The sequence below is a fragment of the Erinaceus europaeus genome, chromosome 1 (assembly GCF_950295315.1).
Source record: "Erinaceus europaeus chromosome 1, mEriEur2.1, whole genome shotgun sequence".
Classification (NCBI taxonomy): Eukaryota; Metazoa; Chordata; class Mammalia; order Eulipotyphla; family Erinaceidae; genus Erinaceus; species Erinaceus europaeus.
Genome location: NC_080162.1, coordinates 52,218,715 through 52,239,686, shown reverse-complemented (window position 1 = coordinate 52,239,686; position 20,972 = coordinate 52,218,715). Strand labels below are relative to the sequence as shown.

General features: G+C 40.8%; 1 protein-coding gene across 15 annotated transcripts in view; it reads right to left on the bottom strand.

Moving 5' to 3' along the window:
* RIN2 (Ras and Rab interactor 2) overlaps positions 1-20,972 on the bottom strand; it is a 235,161-nt gene that overhangs the window by 50,728 nt on the left and 163,461 nt on the right. For all 15 annotated transcript variants that reach the window (XM_060185988.1, XM_060185955.1, XM_060185963.1 and 12 more), the window contains 2 exons: positions 7,642-7,834; positions 1,693-1,804 (listed from right to left, as the gene is read on the bottom strand). In XM_060185988.1, coding sequence (XP_060041971.1) covers positions 1,693-1,804; positions 7,642-7,834 — 305 coding nt within the window. The remainder of the gene's footprint in view (positions 1-1,692; positions 1,805-7,641; positions 7,835-20,972) is intronic.

Below are 20,972 nucleotides of genomic sequence, written 5' to 3'. Positions count from 1 at the left end.
TTTCAATTTCTTTTTATCCCTATCCTAAATAAACAAAATAAAATTATAAAAAAAAAAAAAACCATTGAAAGAGTAAAATAACGTGCCTTCCGATCACCTGCTAATGAAAGTGAACTGGTGTGAGTCCATCAAGATAGCTCACCTGGAAGGGCGCCTGCTTTGTCATGTGTGACTCAGCTTTTGAGTTTGGCCCCCCCCACTGCTCTTGTGTTTTTTTTTTTATCCCCCCACCTCGCCTCTTTATTTCTATTTGAAAAAGTTATCCCAGAGCAGGTAAATCCCAGAATCAACAGCAACAAAAGAGAGAGTAAAGTGAACTGGTGTGAATCATTTGCAGACGTGTTTCTGAAATGTTCTCCCCCCCCCCCCTCCAAATCATTTGAGGCCTTGGGAGTCATGGAGGATAAATCTCTCAGGACCCAGGTTTACAGCTGAACCTGAGGCTGGCTCCAGAGGAAACGGCTTTATTAGAAATACCTACACCAGAATCCATTAAGGCCATTTGACTCAGTAAGAAAGACTCCATGTTGAGGGAGTCGGGCAGTAGCACAGTGGGTTAAGCACAGGCGGTGCAAAGTGCAAGGACCGGCATAAAGATCCCGGTTCAAGCCCCTGGCTCCCCACCTGCAGGGGAGTCACTTCACAGGCGGTGAAGCAGGTCTGCAGGTGTCTATCTTTCTCTCCCCCTGTCTGTCGTCCCCTCCTCTCTCCATTTCTCTCTGTCCTATCCAACAACGACGGCATCAATAACTACAACAATAAAAAAAGGGACAACAAAAGGGAACAAATAAATAAATTTTTTAAAAAAGAGTCCATGTTGAATATATTTCCATACACCTGAACATTTTGGTTTCTTCAAATGAAGGGCCCGGGGTGGGTTTAAGATGATAGTGAGAAAGCATGTAAGAACTCTGGTCTCAGTCTGTGAGTTAAGATGGTGGATCATTTTCTCAACACAACTCCCATGGCTTTCCTCGCTCAGCTTGGTGACCTGCGCTTTCAATGAGGCCTTCCCCTTAATGATGCAGAACCATCTTCCATTCCTTTTTTGAAGGCAGGCTGGTCCCTCAGAACTGTGTGTTCCTGTTTTTATTTAAAACTTGGCCTCCTTAAACTTCACATTCCCAGGGATCGCAGAACAGCAGAAAGAAAACCAAAGCTATTGAATGTTGCTCTCCCTTCACAATTCTGGCCAGTTAATTTTCCCACAGGGCCAGGCTCTGCCTCTGCTTAGCTGCATTTCACAGAAGACCGAACAGTAACTGCCTAGAGGGAATACAGCTGCTTAAGGATTATCTGTGAAGATGTGCAGACACAGGCTTTAGCATTAGATTCAGTAAAGGGGGCTGAGTTGTGGCTTAGTCATCAGCAAATGTGTGAGCTATGCTCCACTTGACTGGGAAAGAGGTGAGAAGCCAACCTCTACTAGACCCCTGCCATGTGCCAAGAAGCAAGCTTCATAAGATGCTCACATGTTATTTAATTAAGCTGTTACCTCTGAACTCATTATACAGATGAGAAAACCAAGGCTCCCAGGGTAGGTTACCTGCCCAGTCATTCAGTGAATAAGTGACAGTGCCAGGACTGAGACCTATGTCTATGCATCTCAAAGCATGGGCTCTTTTCACTTCTTGCACAGGAGATCCAAGGTGCTCATGTCAACCAGGCTAGAACCATCCAATAGTTACTTACTATATGTACTTTCCTTGATGGCAAATTCCTTCAGTGGAGCTCCAAATTCATAGGGCAAGCGAAGGGAGAGAACTTTCTTCTGCATTTTGGTAGATTTATGAACTAGGAAAATCTAGTGATGGGAAAAGAAATAGAAGTTTAGGAAACATGTAGCAAGAAGCTGTGGAAATAGTCAAGTGGTAGATGTACAAGTCGAAGGCCCTGGCTTGATCCTAGCACCACATGTGCAAGAGTGGTGCTCTGGCTCTCTCTCTCTCTCTCTCTCTCTCTCTCTCTCTCTCATAAAACACTCTCACATATAAAAATAAATATTTTTCTTTAAAAATAATTATTTTTAAATATTTATTTATAAAAAGGAAACACCGACAAAAAAACAAAGGATAAGAGGAGTACAACTACACACAATTCCCACCACCAGAACTCCGTATCCCATCCCCTACCCTGATAGCTTTCCTATTCTTTAACCCTCTGGGAGTATGGACCCAAAGTCATTGTGGGATGCAGAAGATGGAAGGTCTGGCTTCTGTAATTGCTTCCCTGCTGAACATGGGCATTGACAGGTCGATCCATACTCCCAGCCTGTTTCTCTTTTTCCCTAGTGGGGTGGGGTTCTGGGGAATTGGAGCTCCAGGACACACTGGTGGGGTTGTCTTTCCAGGGAAGTCTGCTTGGCATCATGCTAGTATCTGGAACCTGGTGGCTGAAAAGAGAGTTAACATATAAAGCCAAAAAAGTTGTTGATTAATCATAAATATAAAGGCTGGAATAGTGCAGATGAAGAGTTGGGGGTCTCTGCTTTGTAGATAGCAGGACTATTTTAGGTATATTCCAAAGGGCTCATGACTATACCCGTGTTTGTTTTTCCCCCGAGCCTGACATATGATATGCAGGTGGATCCAAGTTATTGTCTGGGGAGATGATGTCATGGCTAGAAAAAGGACCAGAAAGCTGGATCAGGGAAGAGAGTAGCTCCCAAATATGGGAAAGAGATATAAATATTGTTGACTGTAAACCCCCATTGATTTGATGTGATCTGGAGCCCATATTCAGCTTAGGAGCCTATGTGACCTCTGCATCTCTGTAGATCTGAGCTCACATTCCATGGTCATGAGTAGGAACGTTCCAAGCTGCCCTAATTTCAGAATCCATCTTCCTCAGGTGGAAAATAGAGTATGTTGTCCATCCTCCCTTCAGAGGATGGGACATTCTTTACCGTTGTTGATCCAAGTTGAGGGCAAGGTCCTATGGGGACCTATTGTGTCGTTCCTGATAGAGATGACCCATGACAATGGAGAAAGGGATTTATTCGAGGTCTAGGTCCATCATGTCTGTTTGGGAATCTCAGGACTTCCCAACTAGGGCCCCAGCTGATGAGGTAGTCTGATAGTGACTAAAGAGTCATCATTAAAGTACTGGCCCCATATATTACCTCTTTTTCAGCCACCAGGTTCCAGATGATACCATGATGTCAACCGGACTTCCCCAGGCAGATGACCCTACCATGTGTCTTGGAGCCCCACCTCCCCAGATCCCTGCCCCACTAGGGAAAGAGAGATAGACTGAGAGTATGAATCAACCTGCCAATGACCATGTTCAGCAGAAGAAGCCAGACCTTCCACCTTCTGCAACCCACAATGATCCTGGGTCCATAATCCCAGAGGGCTCAAGAATAGGGAAGCTATCAAGGGAAGAGACTGGATATGGAGTTCTGGTGTTGGGCAATGTCTGGAAATGTACCCCTCTTATCCTACAGTCTTGTCAATATTTCCATTTTATAAATAAAAATTAAAAAAATAAATATCTTCAGGGCTCATGGGAAAATAGTAAACCAGCACTGGCTAGGTATAAGCTCCCTCAGAAGCAGATTCTGAACCAAGGATTCAAATGCAGCCATTTATTTGGGGCTGATTAAGAAAGTAGCAGTAAGGGGACAGGGGCATGAGGGAGGGAAGCAAAGGTTACTCCTGTTGAGTTAGCTTGCTAGCACTTCTAGCTTGCCACTTGCACAGGGAAGCCTTCCAAAATTCTGGTAAATCTATAGACACAGAGGTAATGAATCCAACACATAGGAGTTGTGCTGAGCACACACATGGAAGAAAAAAAAAAAGCTAAAGCAGGTGTTTCCTAAATACTGTTCTGACAGTAAATGCTCAAAGCACTGCTGGAGGAAGCTGCTGGCTGGATCTGAGATGGAAATTGTTCTTTTTTAATTTAAATCTTTATTTATTTATTTACTGGATAGAGATAGCCAAAAATTGAGAGGGAAGGGGATGATAGAGAGGGAGAAAAGAGAGGCAGCTGTAACACTGCTTCACCACTTGCAAAGCTTTCTCTCTGCAGGTAGGGACCAGGAGCTCAGGTCCTTGTACATCTTTACTTGTGCACTCAACCAGGTGTGACACCACCTGGCCCCATAAAATTTTTCTTTTTGGGGTGTGAGGATCTTCTTGAACCTGGGGGCTAAAGGGGACATAGTCTTACTTACTTACTTCCTGAAAGTCTATAGATTTAGACCATAGGTCAGGAAAACATAACCTGAAAACCAAGTCTATTCTGGCACCAGCTTTTGTAAATAAAGACTTATTGAAACACAGTCATGCTTATTTGTTTACATACTGTGTAAGAATATGTTTGTAGGGGCCAGGCAGTGGTGCACCTGGTTAAGAGCCACATGGTATGAAGGGCAAGGACCTGCGTAAACATACTGATTTAAGTCCCCCTGGCTCCTCACCTGCAGGGAGGGTCACTTCACAAGTGGCGAAGCAGGTCTGCAGGTGTCCATCTTTCTCTCTCTCTCTATCTTCCCCTGATCTCTCAATTTCTCTCTGTCCTATCAAAAAAAAAAAGAATGTGTTTGTACCCCTGTTATAATCTTGTTAATTATTATTAAATCACTAATAGAAAATTAAAAAATAAATAAGAAAATTAGTGCTACTGACCCTTAAAAGATGAGATTGTAACACTTGGTACAAAATGTATGGAACTAGAGATGATTATACTTGCCTGAAGCTCTGTGTGCTTAACCTGCTGCACTACCGTTCAGCCCCCATCTTGCCTGAAGCTCTGAAGTCTCAGGTTTAATCTCATGTACCACCATAAACTAGAGCAGAGAAGTGCTCTGTTATAAATTTAAAAAGGGGGGGATAGTTATTACTAGTTTATTAAGTACAGAAGTAAAGAATAACTATGAAATGGTTTCAGTCATATGTGAAATGTAGATGGATAAAACAAATAAATCTGAGAAAAGTAAAAAGATTATGTCTGCACTATAGTACAGAGTTGAGCAATGATGGCAGAGACTGTATGGTCCACAAAGTGAAAAAGATGTACACATTGGCCCTTTCTAGAATGCTTACTGATGCTTGTCTTGGTTGTAGATTAATTGGGTGTTAACCTAATAAGAATCTGTGTCACCAGGAATGGTCTTTCAAGTTTTCCTCCTTCACACACTTTTAGCTACCTGGTTTTTCTTCAATACCATCACTTTTTCTGATCCTGTTTGGTCCCTCTTGAGCCATGTTGCTCTGTCCTCATCCTGTCCTGACTTGCCCTGCCTTGTCCAAGGGTGAGTTAAGTAGACAGGACATGCCAGGCCATGGGAAGATTTACTTCCCACAAGGTCTCAGTAAGAATGAATCTGCTAACTTTAGGAGGGAGGCCAGCCAGCAGGGAACTATTATCTAGCCACACAGCAGATAACTTCAGCAGATAACTCTTCAGAATTCTTCACAGAAATGCAGGAACAAATAATCAACCTTCAAAGAGTGAGGGCTCTTCAAAAGGAGGTTCTAGTCATACAGAATAGAACCAAAGGCCACAACCCTGTGTGTTGGCCAAGGACCTCTCCAAAGAGATGTTCGAATATTGTGTTTAGTCACCCTGAACATGTTCCAACAAAGATCCCACTCCTGTCTATTTATGTCATGTGAGAAACAAAGACTCACTTACAAGTAAAAACAAAACAAAACAGCCCAAAGAGATAATAGGCTCTAACTGATACAAAATGCAAAGGTTTATTTTTGTGCTCAAATGTAACAACATAAACTAGTCAGCTATTAGTGGAATTTTCTTTTTGCCTCTCTATATCTACTTCTTAGTTTCTATTTCTAACTTGATATTGTTTCAAGTCCTATTTTTATCCACGATTTGTTATATTTGGTTACTATTTGGAAATAGAGATTATATAAAGGTGATGGCTAATAGAACTTTCTGTAATGACGGAAATGTTCCTTATTCTGCACCCTTCAAAGGGTAGTCACTAGTTACTTGTAGCTAGTACAGCTGAGGAACCAAATTTTTATACTTCATTATCTTTCAACAATGCAAATTTAAGCATTTCTATTGTGTCAATAAGACAGTGCAGCAGTAGCACAGAGAAATTACAACTAAGAGTTTCCAAGTTCAGTCCCCTACTCTACATATGCCAAAGATAAGCAGTGCACTGGTTTCCCTCTCTCCCTCTTGCTCATAAAAATAAATACACAAATAAATAAATAATTTAAATACTGGGTTGTTGGAATAGTTGTGACATATTTTCCCATGTTTCTCAAAGCCAAAATGTGCCATGACTTTTCTGACAACTCAATAAATAGAAGTTGAGCTGCTAGCATACCTTAAATTATAGGTTATGCAACTAATTGAATAACACACTTTGAGGAACTTTCTTCAGAATCATTGAGTGATGTCATGGCTGGAAAAAGGACCAGAAAGCTGGATCAGGGAAGAGAGTGGCTCCCAAATGTGTGAAAGGTGTATAGATATTGTTGACATCATCTCCCCAGACAATAACTTGGATCCACCTTCATATCAGATATCAAGCTCAGAAACAAACAAACAAAAAAACCACTAGTATTGTCATGGGCCCTTTGGAATATACCTAAAATAGGCCTATTAGCTATCTACAAAATGAAGACCCCCCTCCCCCAAATCATCATTTGAACTATTCTAGCCTTTAGGTTTATGATTAGTCAACAATTTGTTTTGCTTTATATATTAACTTTTTTCAGCCACCAGGTTCTAGATGCTAACATAATGCAAACCGAACTTCCCTGGGCATATGACCCCACCAATGTGTCCTGAAGCCCTGCTTCCCCAGACCCCTGCCCCACTAGGGAAAGAAAGAGGCAGGCTGAGAGTATGGATCAACCTGTCAATGCCCATGTTCAGCAGGGGAGCAATTACAGAAGCTGGACCTTCCACCTTCTGCACCTCATAGTGACCCTAGGTCCATACTCCCAGAGGGCTAGAGATAGGAAAGCTATCAGGGGAGGGGATGGGATACGGAGTTCTGGTGGTGGGAATTGTGTGGAGTTGTACTCCTCTTATCCTGTTTTTTTTTTTTTTTGTTAGTGTTTCCTTTTTATTAAAAAAGAAGAAGAAGAATTGAGTGATCTTGAGTAATGTAAAAGTGATCTTGAGTAGGCATAAGTCAAACTGAGTGGGACATTGATGCATATGGAACATGGCTGAGGAAACATGGAAAGAAAGCATTATATTGGCAGCTTGAGCAGATATTTCTACAAAGATATAACTTTTGAAGGTTGGGCCAAAGAGATAGATGGACTCTTTTCAGTTTTAGAATGAAGTGAAAAAAGAAAGTGAAACTGAATTTAGACCATATTTAGCCTCATTGTTAGGGAATCAAGAGGTCAGGACAGGGCCTCTAGCCAATAGTTTCTTCTCATTCCCCCTATGCCCTGTTACGCTGCTGAGTCCTGATCTTAAATAATAGTCAGGCAGTTGAAGACAGAAAAATCACGAAGGGCTGTGCTCCTAGAACCTGTCTCTGTAGTTGGAAAAATTTAATTCTGTTGTAGTCTAGATAAATACTAAGAGCCTCTTAACCTACAGGTTGAAGTCCCTTCTAGAACTCTGTGTTGTTTTCTGTCTGGAAGCAGTGACCCTGCATGACTCAATCTGTTTCTATTTCCCTGAGGTTCTGAGTCTTACCCCTGGAGGTTGGGATTGTAGGACTTCTATTGCTTCCTCCTCACTCAAACTAAGCTGCAGCCAGATGGGGTGGGTGTGGAGAAGCCGGTCTAAAATGCTGAGCCTGTTGGAGAGGCTGTCATAGCCAGAGTCTCGGGGACAGGACTTCACATCCTTTTCCATAGAATAGCCGTCATCCTTGTGTCTCACCATGCTAGGAGAGAAAGAGAGAATGAGTTGCAGATGTTAAACAATTGTGGTTTGCTTTCCTTCTCAAAGATAAGGTCCTCCATACCCCTGGATCAGCCCTATCCCAGCACATGCCAAAAACTCCCATCACTTTTGGTTTTTCCCTTCAAACCACATAGAGAGATTCCTGGGGCTAAAAGCCCATATATACTTAGCAGCACTCTGGCAGTTTGCTAATTGATTCACCACCTCTGGTCTGAGTTGTATCAACCAAAAGACTGCAGAAGGGAGGAAAAGATCACCTAAACCTCATCAAGTTATAGCAGTGTGTCTCCATTGCTATTGCCCCTCAGGGGCTGGAACAGCAGCAGGGAAGCCCTATATTGACATGGGGGGCAGAGAACTTGGCAGGTGATTCGGGAGAATATCTACATTCCTGGTGGCCAAGAGGTGTGGCTATATAGTAGGAGCCTTTTCCTATCATTCTCCTGATAAATTAAGAAAAAGGGTGAATAATTCCCTAAGAAATCAAGATTTATCCAGAAACACAGGGCCACAGAGCACTGCTTGGCTCAGCTCTGGCTGGTGGTGGAGCAGGGATTTGGGCTTTGGACCCTTCGGGCGTGGGAGTCTCTGCATAACCATTGTGCTAACTATCTTCCACCCTGCTTTTATCTCTTGGTCATAAGTGAGTGATTAAGCTAAAAAACAAAAACAAACAAAAAAACTACTTATAGTTAAGAAGTCCTCAGGCTCTCACAGCCACTGTGCTTCACCTCAAGGATTGAAATAACATTGAAACAACTGTTAAGATTCGCAACTGTAAAATCTTTATTACCTTACTTAAACACAAGTCAATACTGGTAAGTGTAACTAGTGGACTGAAAAGCTGTGAGAGAGGGACCTCAAAACACACCAAATATAATGGTTAAACCAAGAAGAAACACTGGAGAAATAAGCCAGGACAAAAGCCCAGATGAAAGTCCCCAAAAGGTAGAAGAATCTATTAGTGTTTGGACAACATCCAAACACTAATATCATCAGAAATGGGGAAACAACAAATGAAACTCTGAAAGAAAACACTAATTGTCTAGAAGTAATTAAAGAGCTGATAACTAAAATAGCTGAATTAAGAGCACACCTACATGAAGAAGCTAATACAGTATTGGAACAGGGCAACAAAATAGTTGAGCTACAGAAAGAGACAGAATAACTGAAGCAGAAAACAGAATTAGCAAGATCAAGGATGAATTAGAGAAAACTAAGAAAGAAGAGAACTAAAATGGAGATTAAGAGGATGGCAAGATATATATCAAACACTTAATGAGAAAGGCTTTCAACCAAGACTACTACTGTGTCCTGTAAGACTGTCACTCAGACTAGATGAAGGCATAAACACCTTCTCAGATTAGCAAAGGTTGAAGGACTCAACTATCACCAATCCTGCCCTGCAAGAAGTTCTGAGAGGTCTCCTATAAACAGTCAGATAATCATAAACATTCCATATATCAGAATATTCTAAAAGTTTAGAATAATGCCATTAAAATATATTAAATCTACAATATCAATAAATGTCAATGTCCTGAATTCACTTATTAATAGCGAAGAAAGATGGATCAGAAAACACAACCCAGCCATATGTTGTCTGCCAGAATGCTACCTAATTCAACAAGACAAACAGACTCAGAGTGAAAGGATGGAAAACTATCATACAAGCCAATGGACCACAAAAAAAGGTGGGGATATCTATTCTCATATCTGATATAATAGACCTTAAAATAAATAAAATAAAAAAAGATAGGGATGAATATTACTAAATGCTCAATGGATAAGTCAATCAAGAGGACTTAATGATTATTAACATCTATGTAACCAGTGAGAGGCCATCTAAATACATCAAACATCTACTGGAAGAGCTCCAGCAATATATTAACAGCAGCACAATAACAGTAGAGGATTTCAACACCCTGCTCTCTCAACTTGACAGATCATCTAAACAGAAAATTAATAAAGAAATGAGGGAATTAAATGAAGAGATAGGTAAACTAGAACTATTGGAAATTATCAGAGTCAATCATCCTAAGAAACTGGAATACATATTCTATTCAAGTCCACATGAGTCATTCTTGCAATGTGTGCTTAACCCTCTGTGCTACCACCTAGCCCCCCACATGAGTCATTCTGAAGGATAGACCATATATTAGGCCACGAAGACAGTGTCAATAAATTCAAGAGCATTGAAACTATCCCAAGCATCTTCTCACACCACAGTGGAATTAAATTAACACTTAAAAAAAACTTAGTAAATGTCCCAAAATATGGAAACTCAACAGTTCTGGGAATACTGTGAGAACCAGGTTGAGTATGGTGAGGCGTTTCCCATTGAAAAATGGGGAACTGAGGAAATGAATCTTCCTGTCAGACACCTTTGCGAGGTTGAGCTTGGAAGAGGCATGGACTCAGTTTTTTGCTTCCTTGTCAATCCCTCCCTGTCTCCAGAAACCCTGCATTTTTCTGCCTCCAGGAGCTTGGCACTCCTTAAAATATTAAGCCAGGCCCCTGGATTCACCCTGCATTCCTTGAAACAATGGCCTGCCCTTTTATTACATATCAACGTTCTACTTTGTCTAACAAATGACTTAAGGCCTCCTCCCTATTTCCCCATAGGGTATTATTAATCCTACCAGTTAAACCCCTAGCAACAGTTGTTAAGGAAGTCCCTACCTTTCCCAGCCCCTTTTACCTTTCTCCACCCCTTTCCTAACCATGTATGATATTGTCAAACCACTTCCGTTTCTGACTGGGGCTTCTGGTTTCCGGCCTCGATGAGTGGCAGGCACAGACCGGGAGGCTGACGCTGGCCCTTGTGGTTTGCACCACGTGGCTTAACTAGGTGTGCTACCGCCAGACTCTGAGACCCTCAGATGAAAAAATATTTGAATGGCCTTGCCACCACGACCTTGGTTCCTGGGTCATATCTCTCTCGCATCGCTAGCCCGACACAATAGTACACTACTTAACAACTACAGGGTCAAAGAAGAAAATAAGGAAGAAATCAAAATGTTTCAATAATTCAATGAAAAAGTGCCATATAGAACATCAGAGCCAGAAATTAAAGAGGTCTGGTGTTCATCCAACTTAGCAGATAACAAGTGAAATTATGAACACAGATGATTATGTGTCCATGTGTGTGTAGGGCCAGTGACATCCTTTGCAAACATCCTTAATTACTCCTACAATCTCCCTGAAAAGGAGATATTAGGATCCTGATTTCTTCCTTCCTCCCTCCCTCCCTTCCTTCCTTCCTTCCTTCCTTCTTTTCTTCCTTCCTTTCTCTCTTTCTTTATTTCTTTCTTCCCTTTTGTTGCCCTTGTAGTATTTATTTATTTTTAACCAGAGCATTGTTCACGTTTGATTTACTATGGTGCTGGGGATTGGCACTAGAGTCTCAGGCATGAAGGTCTTGAGTCTTTTTGCAGAACCATTATGCTATCTCCCCAGCTAGGATCTCAGTTTTAAAAGAGATAGTCAGGTAGTTTATACTGTTTGTGTACTTTGTTCAAGAATATGCCTCTAGGAAGAGAAAGAGGATAAAAAAAAAAAATCTCAATCCAGGACTGCTTAGACTTTGGTCTTTTCCCTCTACCATATTCAGTATCTACTTTCCCCAGATCTCAGTGAACTAATCCTAGAGTGACCAGAAGGAAAGGCAGAGCTAACAATTCATGTCTGAAAGACCAAGTTCAGCTTGGGGTACACAGTCCTCAAACTCTAAACCCAATTGTATGGCCTGGATGATGTCTAGCAGTGGGAAAAGTGGGTGCTGAGATATCTGATAAATCCAGAGCAGGGCCAGTTTGGTGTAAATGTGTGCCATTTTCATGCAGACCATACAGGTCCAAAGCGGTGAGATTGACTAAAGAAAAAAAGCAATCTAAGGTGATTTTTCTTTTAGGTCTGCAGATTCAATCACAGCATCCACATGAGAGTATGTGGACAAGCAGAAATCTCCATCCTGAATTCTCCCTGCAAGTTTTCTGACTTACTATCAAACAAAAACATCCCATCTATCCATTCAACAATTATATTTTGTTTCTCTCAAGTATGTTAAAGTGTTTATTTCCATCTGCTGCAAGTTTCCAGATGGGAGAAACCACACCCAACAGGGACAGTTTCTCATTCCACAAATGCCATTCTAGGGCCTCTAGGCATTTAGGAGTGAATGTTTGCAGCTACAAGGAAAAACTTTTCAAAATGAAGCTGGAATTAACATTCCTTTTGGAGAAGGTAAAAGAGGTGACTTCAGACCAATGATTCTAAACCCTGGCTGTCCATCAAAACTGCCTGAGGGTTTTTTTTAAATTGTTTGGATGGCTAAACTACATGCCAGACCAAATTAATCAGACCCTGTGGGGTGTGACACAGGTATCAGACTTCATAAAAGTTCCCCCAGCAGTTTTCAAATCTGTACTCATGGTTTTGTCTCATGCGTACTCATGGCAAAATTTCAGTCCTGGAAGCTTTGTGAAAAATCATCAGGTTCTTGTTAACCTCCGTGTCTGGCTTGAGCACCGAAGTTTTATTCTACAGGTATGGACAGAGCCTGAGACTCTGCATTCCTTTTTTTAAAAAAAATATTTTATTTCTTCATTTATTGGATAGAGACAGAGAGACACCATAGCACTGCTTAATTACTTTGAAGCTGCCGCCCCTCCCTGACTGGGGACTTGAATCAGTTTTGTGCATGGTGACATGTGTACTCAATCAAGTGCTCCACTTCCTAGCCCTGAGACTCTACATTTCCTTCCTTCCTTCCTTCCTTCCTTCCTTCCTTCCTTCCTTCCTTCCTTCCTTCCTTTCTTTTCTACTTCCAGGGTTATCGCTGGGGCTCAGTGCCTGCACTATGAATCCACTGCTCCTGGAGGACATTTTTCCCATTTTGTTGCCTTTGTTGTTGTTATTATTGTTATTTTGCCATTTCTGTTGTTGTTGGATAGGACAGAGAGAAATAAAAAGAGGAGGGGAAGACAGAGAGGGGGGATAGAAAGATAAACACCTGCAGACCTGCTTCACTACCTTTTGAAGTGACCCCCTTGCAGGTGGGGAGCGGGGGGTTTGAACAAGGATCCTTATGCTGGTCCTTGCACTTTGCCATGTGTGCTTAACCTGCTGTGCTACCACCTGCCCCCAAGACTCCACCTTTCTAACAGGCCATGATGTTGCCCACCCGAGGAGCATTTGCTTGAAACTTAAGAGTAAAATGTATGGGCTGGGATAATAGCTCATTTGGATAATGTGCTACTTTGCCATTTATATGACCCAGGTTTGAGTCCATCCACTACCACTGCATTGAAGGAAGCTTCAGTGCTATGGGGTCTCTCTCTCTCTCTTTTTCTGTGTGTGTGTGTGTGTGTGTGTGTGTGTGTGTGTGTGTGTGTGTGTGTTACTTTATCTTATAAAAAGAAAAATAGTGAAATGTGCACTGTAACAGATTCCATTATGTGGTTTGGTATTTTCAGGTGGGGCAGGTAACATGACACTGGAAAAAAATTCTTAAAATCTAAACAAGGAATCATTTCCCTCCTGCCAACTCAGGTTGCTAATAGCTTACCCAAACCACATTCTACAGTTTCAAACATGGTGATCCTGACACTCAGTAGGGCCAAGAGTAAATCTATTGACACCTCTCTCTTCCTTAAAAGGGCACGTCCTGTGACACCAGTTGTTTGAAGAAGCTCAAAAACCTTTGCTCTGACAAATGATGTCAGCCTAAAAGACTAAGGCTCAGACAGGAAGATAGTAAATAAGATTCATGGAGCCTCCAAAAGAAACAACCACAAATTAGACCTAGTTCTTGCAAACGACTAAGCTAACACCTTTATTCAACCAGCAACTTGAGGTTTGTAGCATATTATTATATGACAAATTGGCTTTGATCAGGGATAAGCCTCAAGGAAGAACTAATGAGGTAGATATTAGAGTGGATGGATGCTAGCGGGGCCCTGCCTGGATCTTCTTTGTCAGATAGTGTATCCATGTCTCTGATATGTGAGTGTTGGCTGTACAAAGCTTAGGGCTGTCTCCCTTCTGGACAAGCCAGGGAAGGTATACCACTCACTGGGAGAAGGTCTACTGCTAATGACATAATTCTCTACATAAGGACAGGCCTTTCTTGTCTCAAAGTGAGGGAGTTTGAAGGTGCCGGGATAGCCTGAGGGCGCTTCTTCCCGAGCAAGTGCTCTCTGGGTTGGAGAGAATTCGACTGGAGCCAACCTAGGCTGCTGCGTGGGAGAGGGATCAGGAACTCATGCTGGGCTAGCTTCCCAGGAGAGAGACTCTGGGACTCTTGGAGCCTGAAGGCAATCCCCAGTGTGTTTAATCAGAAGAGCAGCTGTATTTATACTCGCCAAGTAGGGTGGAAACAGGATGTGATGTAGAGAGGGTAGAGTGAAAAGAGAATGGTGGAACTTAGGGTGTGACTGGGAGAGGGAGCGGAGCAAAAAGACAGTTCGACCCTCAGAAGGCTAGAAATGGACCTACCCTATGATCCTGCAATTCCTCTCCTGGGGATATATCCTAAGGAATCCAACACACCCATCCAAAAAGATTTGTGTACACGTATGTTTTTAGCTGCACAATTTGTAATAACCAAAACCTGGAAGCAACCCAGGTGTCCAACAACAGATGAGTGGCTGAGCAAGTTGTGGTATATATACACAATGGAATACTGCTCAGCTGTAAAAAATGGTGACTTCACCGTTTTCAGTCGATCTTGGATGGAATTGAAAAATTCATGTTAAGTGAAATAAATCAGAAACAGAAGGATGAATATGGGATGATCTCACTCTCAAGCAGAAGTTGAAAAACAAGATCAGAAAAGAAAACACAAGTAGAACCTGAAATGGAATTGGCGTATCTCACCAAAGTAAAAGACTCTGGGGTGGGTGGGTGGGGAGAATACAGGTCCAAGAAGGATGACAGAGGACCTAGTGGGGGTTGTATTGTTATATGGAAAACTAGGAAATGTTATGCATATACAAACTATTGTATTTACTGTTGAATGTAAAACATTAATTCCCCAATAAAGAGATTTAAAAAAAAGAAATTTAAAAATAAAATAAAATTGATTTACAAAATTAAAAAAAAAGAATAGGAAAGCTATCAGGGGAGGGGATGTCATACGGAGTTCAGGTGGTGGGAATTGTGTGGAGTTGTACCCCTCTTATCCTATGGTTTTATCAATGTTTCCTTTTTTATAAATAAAAAGTATTAAAACAAACAAAAAAAGACAATTCGAACCAGTGGGATTAAACCAGTGCCCTGCAGGCAGGGTGGTTCTTAGGTAACAGGTTATGTAAATAGACCGCAGGGTTAAGTAGGGGGAAGCCGGCTTACTGCCCAACAGAAGGTGCTCATCATACTTCAAATATCCCTGCAGTCTCCCCAGACAGTACATCTGCATGTGAGCTATCAAGCTCAGGCAAAAAGCAGCAAAGACATGGGCCATTTGGAATATACCTAAAACAGACCTACTAGCTTTCTCCAAAATGGAGACCCAAATCTCTTCTGTTACATTCTTGCCTTTAGGTTCCTCATTATTTAACAATTTGTTTTGCCTTATATCTTAATGTTTTTTTAACCACCATGTTCCAGATGCTACTATGATGCCAACTTGACTTCCCTGGGCATGTGACCTACCAATGTGTCCTGGAGCCCCACCTCACCAGATTCCTGTCCCACTAGGGCAAAAGAGAGACAGGTTGGGAATATGGATCAACCTGTCAACGCCCATGTCCATTGGGGAACCAATGACCCTCCACCTTCTGTACTTCATAATGATCCTGGGTCCATGCTCCCAGAGGGATAAAGAACAGGACAGCTTCCTTTGGAGGGGATGAAATATGGAAATATGGTGGTGGGAGTTGTGTGGAATTGTACCCCTCTTATCCTATGGTCTTGGTGGTGTTTCCATTTTATAAGTAATTTTTTTTTAAGTTCCCTGCAGGACCATACTAAGGATAGATTTCAGTTAGCCCCATCTCTTTTCCTAGATTTCTCCTTTCTCCCATCCTCTATCCCTCACTTCTTTATAAACTACTCCTGAGGTCCTCTTTTAATCATTACTGCACAAGAATCTCTGTCTCAGGCTTTGTTTCAAGAGAATTTGACCCAATAACCTGATGGGGTCAGCAGAAGTCACAGATTCCTGAAGCAGATATCTATATGCAATTTGGAGGAAGGGCAAAGAATGAATGGTTTATAAAAGGTAAACTGCTGTGACAAAATTCAGGAGAGTCTATATGTCACAAGGGAGAGCCGGTATATACTATCCAGATTTGATTGTGTCTCATTTTGAGCTTCAGCAGCTTACTCTGAAAATGGCATCTCCACCTCCATGTCTTGGGTTGTCAGAAAAGTAATGATGCATTTTTTTGCATTGCAAAACATAGAAAAATCTGTAATGGCTTTTCCAACAACCCAATAGATTTGAAGCAAGCAAGAATCATGGATGGATGGTAACAATAGAAGGTGGAAGACTGTTAGGAAACAACATTCACTGTTTTAAAGTCTCCTCCTTTTATTTATGAATAAGAGAAAATAAGAGAAAATAAATAAGAGATTATTTATGAATAAGAGAAAAGTTATCTGAAAGGGAGAAGTCTATCAGACACGCTCTTAGTAAAGTGATCAGCATTAACACCTCCAATGAGCTATCAGGGCCTCTGATATGATGCTTTGAGAAGGTTACAATCACCTAGGTTGCTCTTCTGGACACAGAATGTGTTTAACTTGAAATTTATGCAGGAGTCATACAAATACAAATCAAAATTCAAAATTTTCTATAAAACTATTGACTTAAACTCTTTAAAAATGTTAGTCATAAAAGAGTTTAAAGATGGAGAGATATAATGTGTGTGTGTGTATAAAGGAAATTAAAAAAAATAAAAAGGAGTTTGACAATTATATTGAATGAATAGAATTGATCACATACTGCATCAGAATGAAATAAAGTTATTAAGGACAAGTTGGGGTCTTTATATATATGTGCATATGTGTTATGTATATGTGTATACATAATGATACTGTATTGATTTTAATTTCCTGAATATGACTATCTATCATGTATATATAGGAAGACATTCTTATTCTGAAGAGGTGCATACTGAAGAATTTAGAGATATAGTATGAAAAATGCTTGAAAGTGTCAAATGGTTAATCTCCTAGCCCCTTAAAAGAAAGGAAAATGTATAAAGGTAAAGCAAATGTGGCAAAATTTCAATAACTGATGAACCTAGGTGACTTGTACTATTCTTGCAAATTTTTTGAATTGTTCAAAACTTTTTCAAGTTATTGGTGGAAATTAGAATGGGAAAATATCTACCACCTGGGGCCAAGGAGAAGGCATAGTGGTTTATGTAACAAACTTTCAAGTCTGAAGCACCAGGAATCTCAAGTTCAATCTCCAGCACTACTATAAGCGAGAGCTAAACACTGTTTTGGTAAAAATAAGTAAACAAAAAAGTATCTACCAAATGATTGGGTTTCTATGAGAATATATTCATTAGGTTTTTCAACCACTACTATTTCCAAGTATCAAGACCTGCCTTTCTTTATAGAGAGATGAAACTCTAAATAGGCTTTAGTGAGACCTATGAGTGAAGACAGAGAGTGAATTATAGAATGTCCCTCAAATGTAAGGTTCCGTTTGAGCAGAGAAGAACTACTGGAAAACTCATAGACTTATTTCTGCTCCATTCCAACTGACCACAGTATTGTGATTCTGAAGCTCACAGTATTTATTGCTCCTATTCTTGAGAGATTCGATAAAGAGCTGGTCTATACACCATTGGCTACTTTTTGATCACATTCAGTTAAAGGCACTTCAGAGAATGATCTTTCCACTTAACTGTATTTCCTTAATTCTCAGGGAGTGCAAGAATACATGATTTCAGAAGGCATAATCCAAGGCAGGATAGCTCCAGAGACAGTGGGTCTAGTTTATTAAAATTCATAGAATCACATTTATCTTTGAGAAACCAGCAACTTGGGCAGAACTTCCAAGTGATTTTCATTCTTGTCCTAATCCAAAATAACAATAATCCAAAACTTCAAAGAATGCATAATCTATCAATATGGCTTCTAATGTAAAAGATAAGTATATTTGGGAAGACAGTCTTGTCTATTATTTTATAATTTATATTTAATTTGACTAGGGTCTTTCTTCCCTTTCTTCTTTGCCTTCCTTCCTAACTTATCACAGTTCCAGGTCAACATTTCTAGATAGAAACAAAGACAGAGGGAGATAGGAAATGATGTCACAGTAGAGGAGCTTTCCCCAGTGAGTTGAGAGTTGGACTTGAACCTGGGTTGCATGTATGACAAAAAAGACACACAACCCAAGTGAGTCATCTTGCCAGCCCAAGAGACCCCTTTTCTGTAGCAGGATGCCAGATCATAGTTAAACTGAACAGGGATGAGTCCAGTTAAACCTCTCATAGGATAAATAGTAAACACTCTATGGAACTAAATAAGGTGGGCGGTGATTGTAGTCAAGTCATGTTTCCTAAGACTGGTTCCCTGGATTTTATCTATGTTTTTGCAAGGGTGAGTACATGTGTATTTGCATGAATGCTATCCCATCTGCACTGGAATCTGGTACATCTGAAACCTACCTTCATAAAAAGCCACCCTTACATTTTATCTAGGTATTCTGTTGTGCTTATAGAACTGAGGGCTTTGCAAGTTCAGTCTGGAGATACCTGGATGAGACAGTCAGCAGATTAGTTGGAGGAAAGATTATTACAACATCCAAAAATATAGTTTCTTCCCAATTCTAATTCCTGGCTCCAGGCATTACCCTAGGTCTCCTATGTCAGGCTTTATGTATGCGTGGGAGGCAACACTGTTGTGATGGCGAACCCCTGTTTGCTTTGCCTGCTTCTTCCAGGCCAATCTTGGTGTTGGATGTGGGACAGGTCAACAAGGACTGCCTCAGATTTGAGACTTGACGGCTCTCACTTGTCAGGCCCCACACAGCTCTCACCTGACCTAGATTTCCAAATAAGTCCTCCCTTAGGAAAGACCAGTGCTCTGCTTGGCCCCATGAAGGCCAAGTCTCTCACGGTGCCCAGTGGACTTTCTAGATTTTTAAGAAAACTATGTTGTTCTGTCTTTATGTGGTAAATGTACAACTCAAACCAAATTGATGGGGCTAGTTATTATCCAGAAGCTGATGTTAACTTTGTAAACAAAACAATAGTAAACAACTAAAGCAGAGAATAGAAGTCTCAGAGGCTCCTGCCTAAGAATTAACAATAGCTCAAAATCATCACATGACTGTTCTAACAAAGAGGTGCAATTTTATAATACAACACAAGTCAAAGTACTGTTTGGTGGGACTATGGGGACCAACTTTGATATTTTACAATTTTTGATCATTAATTCAAAATTAGCAACATATATTTTTTAATTAAAATTAAAAAAAATTATCTCTATTTATTGTATAGAGACAGCCAGAAATTGAGAGCATAGAGGGAGACAAAAGAGAGGAGAAGAGAGACACCTGCAGCACTGCTTCACCACTTGCAAAGCTTTCTCCCTGCAACTGGGGACAGAGGCTCAAACCTGGGTCCTTGAGCATTATAACAAGAATGCTCAACCAGGTATGCCACCACCTAGCCTGCAATATTTTCTAAACAGTGGGAAATATAACAAGGTGATCCACCTTTTGTTTTAATGAGTAGTACTCACTTAAATAAATATTAATATGTATTTACCTACTTTAGGATAGACATTAAATTTTACTTGTTCTCTTTTTTTATAGGGTGAAATAGTCATGTCATAAATTATATCACTGCAGTCATTTTCAGTGCCTGAGTCAGTGATGTTATACACATTAGTATATTTATTTATTTATTTATTTCCTTTTTGTTACCCTTGTTCTTTTTATTGTTGTTGTAGTTATTATTGTTGTTGATGTTGTCGTTGTTGGATAGGATGGAGAGAAATGGAGAGAGGAGGGGAAGACAGAGAGGGGGAGAGAAAGATAGACACCTTCAGACCTGCTTCACCGCTTGTGAAGTGATTCCCCTTCAGGTAGGGAGCCGGAGGCTGGAACCGGGATCCTTATGTTAGTCCTTGCACTTCAAGCCACGTGCACTTAACCCGCTGCGCTACCACCTGCCTCCCACATTAGTATGTTTGTACAACCACCTCCACCATGTCCAGACTCCTTTTTGCAAAAGGAAAACTTTACACCTTTCAAATAAATCCCCATTCTCTTTTAGCTCATTCCTAGCAACTGCTATTCTATAATTCTATTTCTGTAATTTTGATGACTAAGAATCTCATATAGGTAAGACTACACACTAATTATTTTTTTATGACTTACTACATTTACTTTAAAAAATAGATATGAAAGGTGAGGGGCTGGGTGGTGGTACAACTGGTCGAGCGCACATGTTCATGTTATGTTGTGCAAGGACCCAGGTTCAGACCCTTGGTCCCCACATGCAGGGGGGCAAAGCTTCACAAGTGGTGAAGCAGGGTTGCAGGTGTCTCTTTGTATCTATCCGTCTCTAGCTCCCCCTACTCCTTGGATTTCTGGTTATCTCTAGTCAATAAAAAAAGATAATAATTTTAAGTGAGTCTATTTAAAGAGAAGCACTGTGTACATCAATAGTAGAAGTGGTACATTGTGAATAATGTGCTGTAACAGCTGATATTTGGGAAAAGACAATTTGGATTTGAGCAGGCTATTTTCCCCTATTAATGCTTAATTAACTCGCAAACTTCTCTGATAGGCAATGGGGAAACTCACCCTAAAAAAAGCATTTATTTGCCATTGTTCAGTTTCTCCCAGCCTGTATTCAGGCTATTTTTGGATATTCGGGTATTCCTGTGAAAATCTCTCCTAACATCAATCTTTGCAAGTAACATTTTAGCCCATATTGGGTTTTGGGGCACTCAGCTCAATTCACTGAGCATTATAGTATCTCTCTAAATAACCTGGCTTCTTACCCAGGTTATAGTCAGAATTCACCCAGGGAAGACACTGACATAGGGAATTAGGGAGGAGATGATTTGCAGGCAATACAACTATTCCTTGGCAAAAAGACTATTTCTCTTTCTTGGAAAGAGAAGCACCACCAAGCACTACAGTC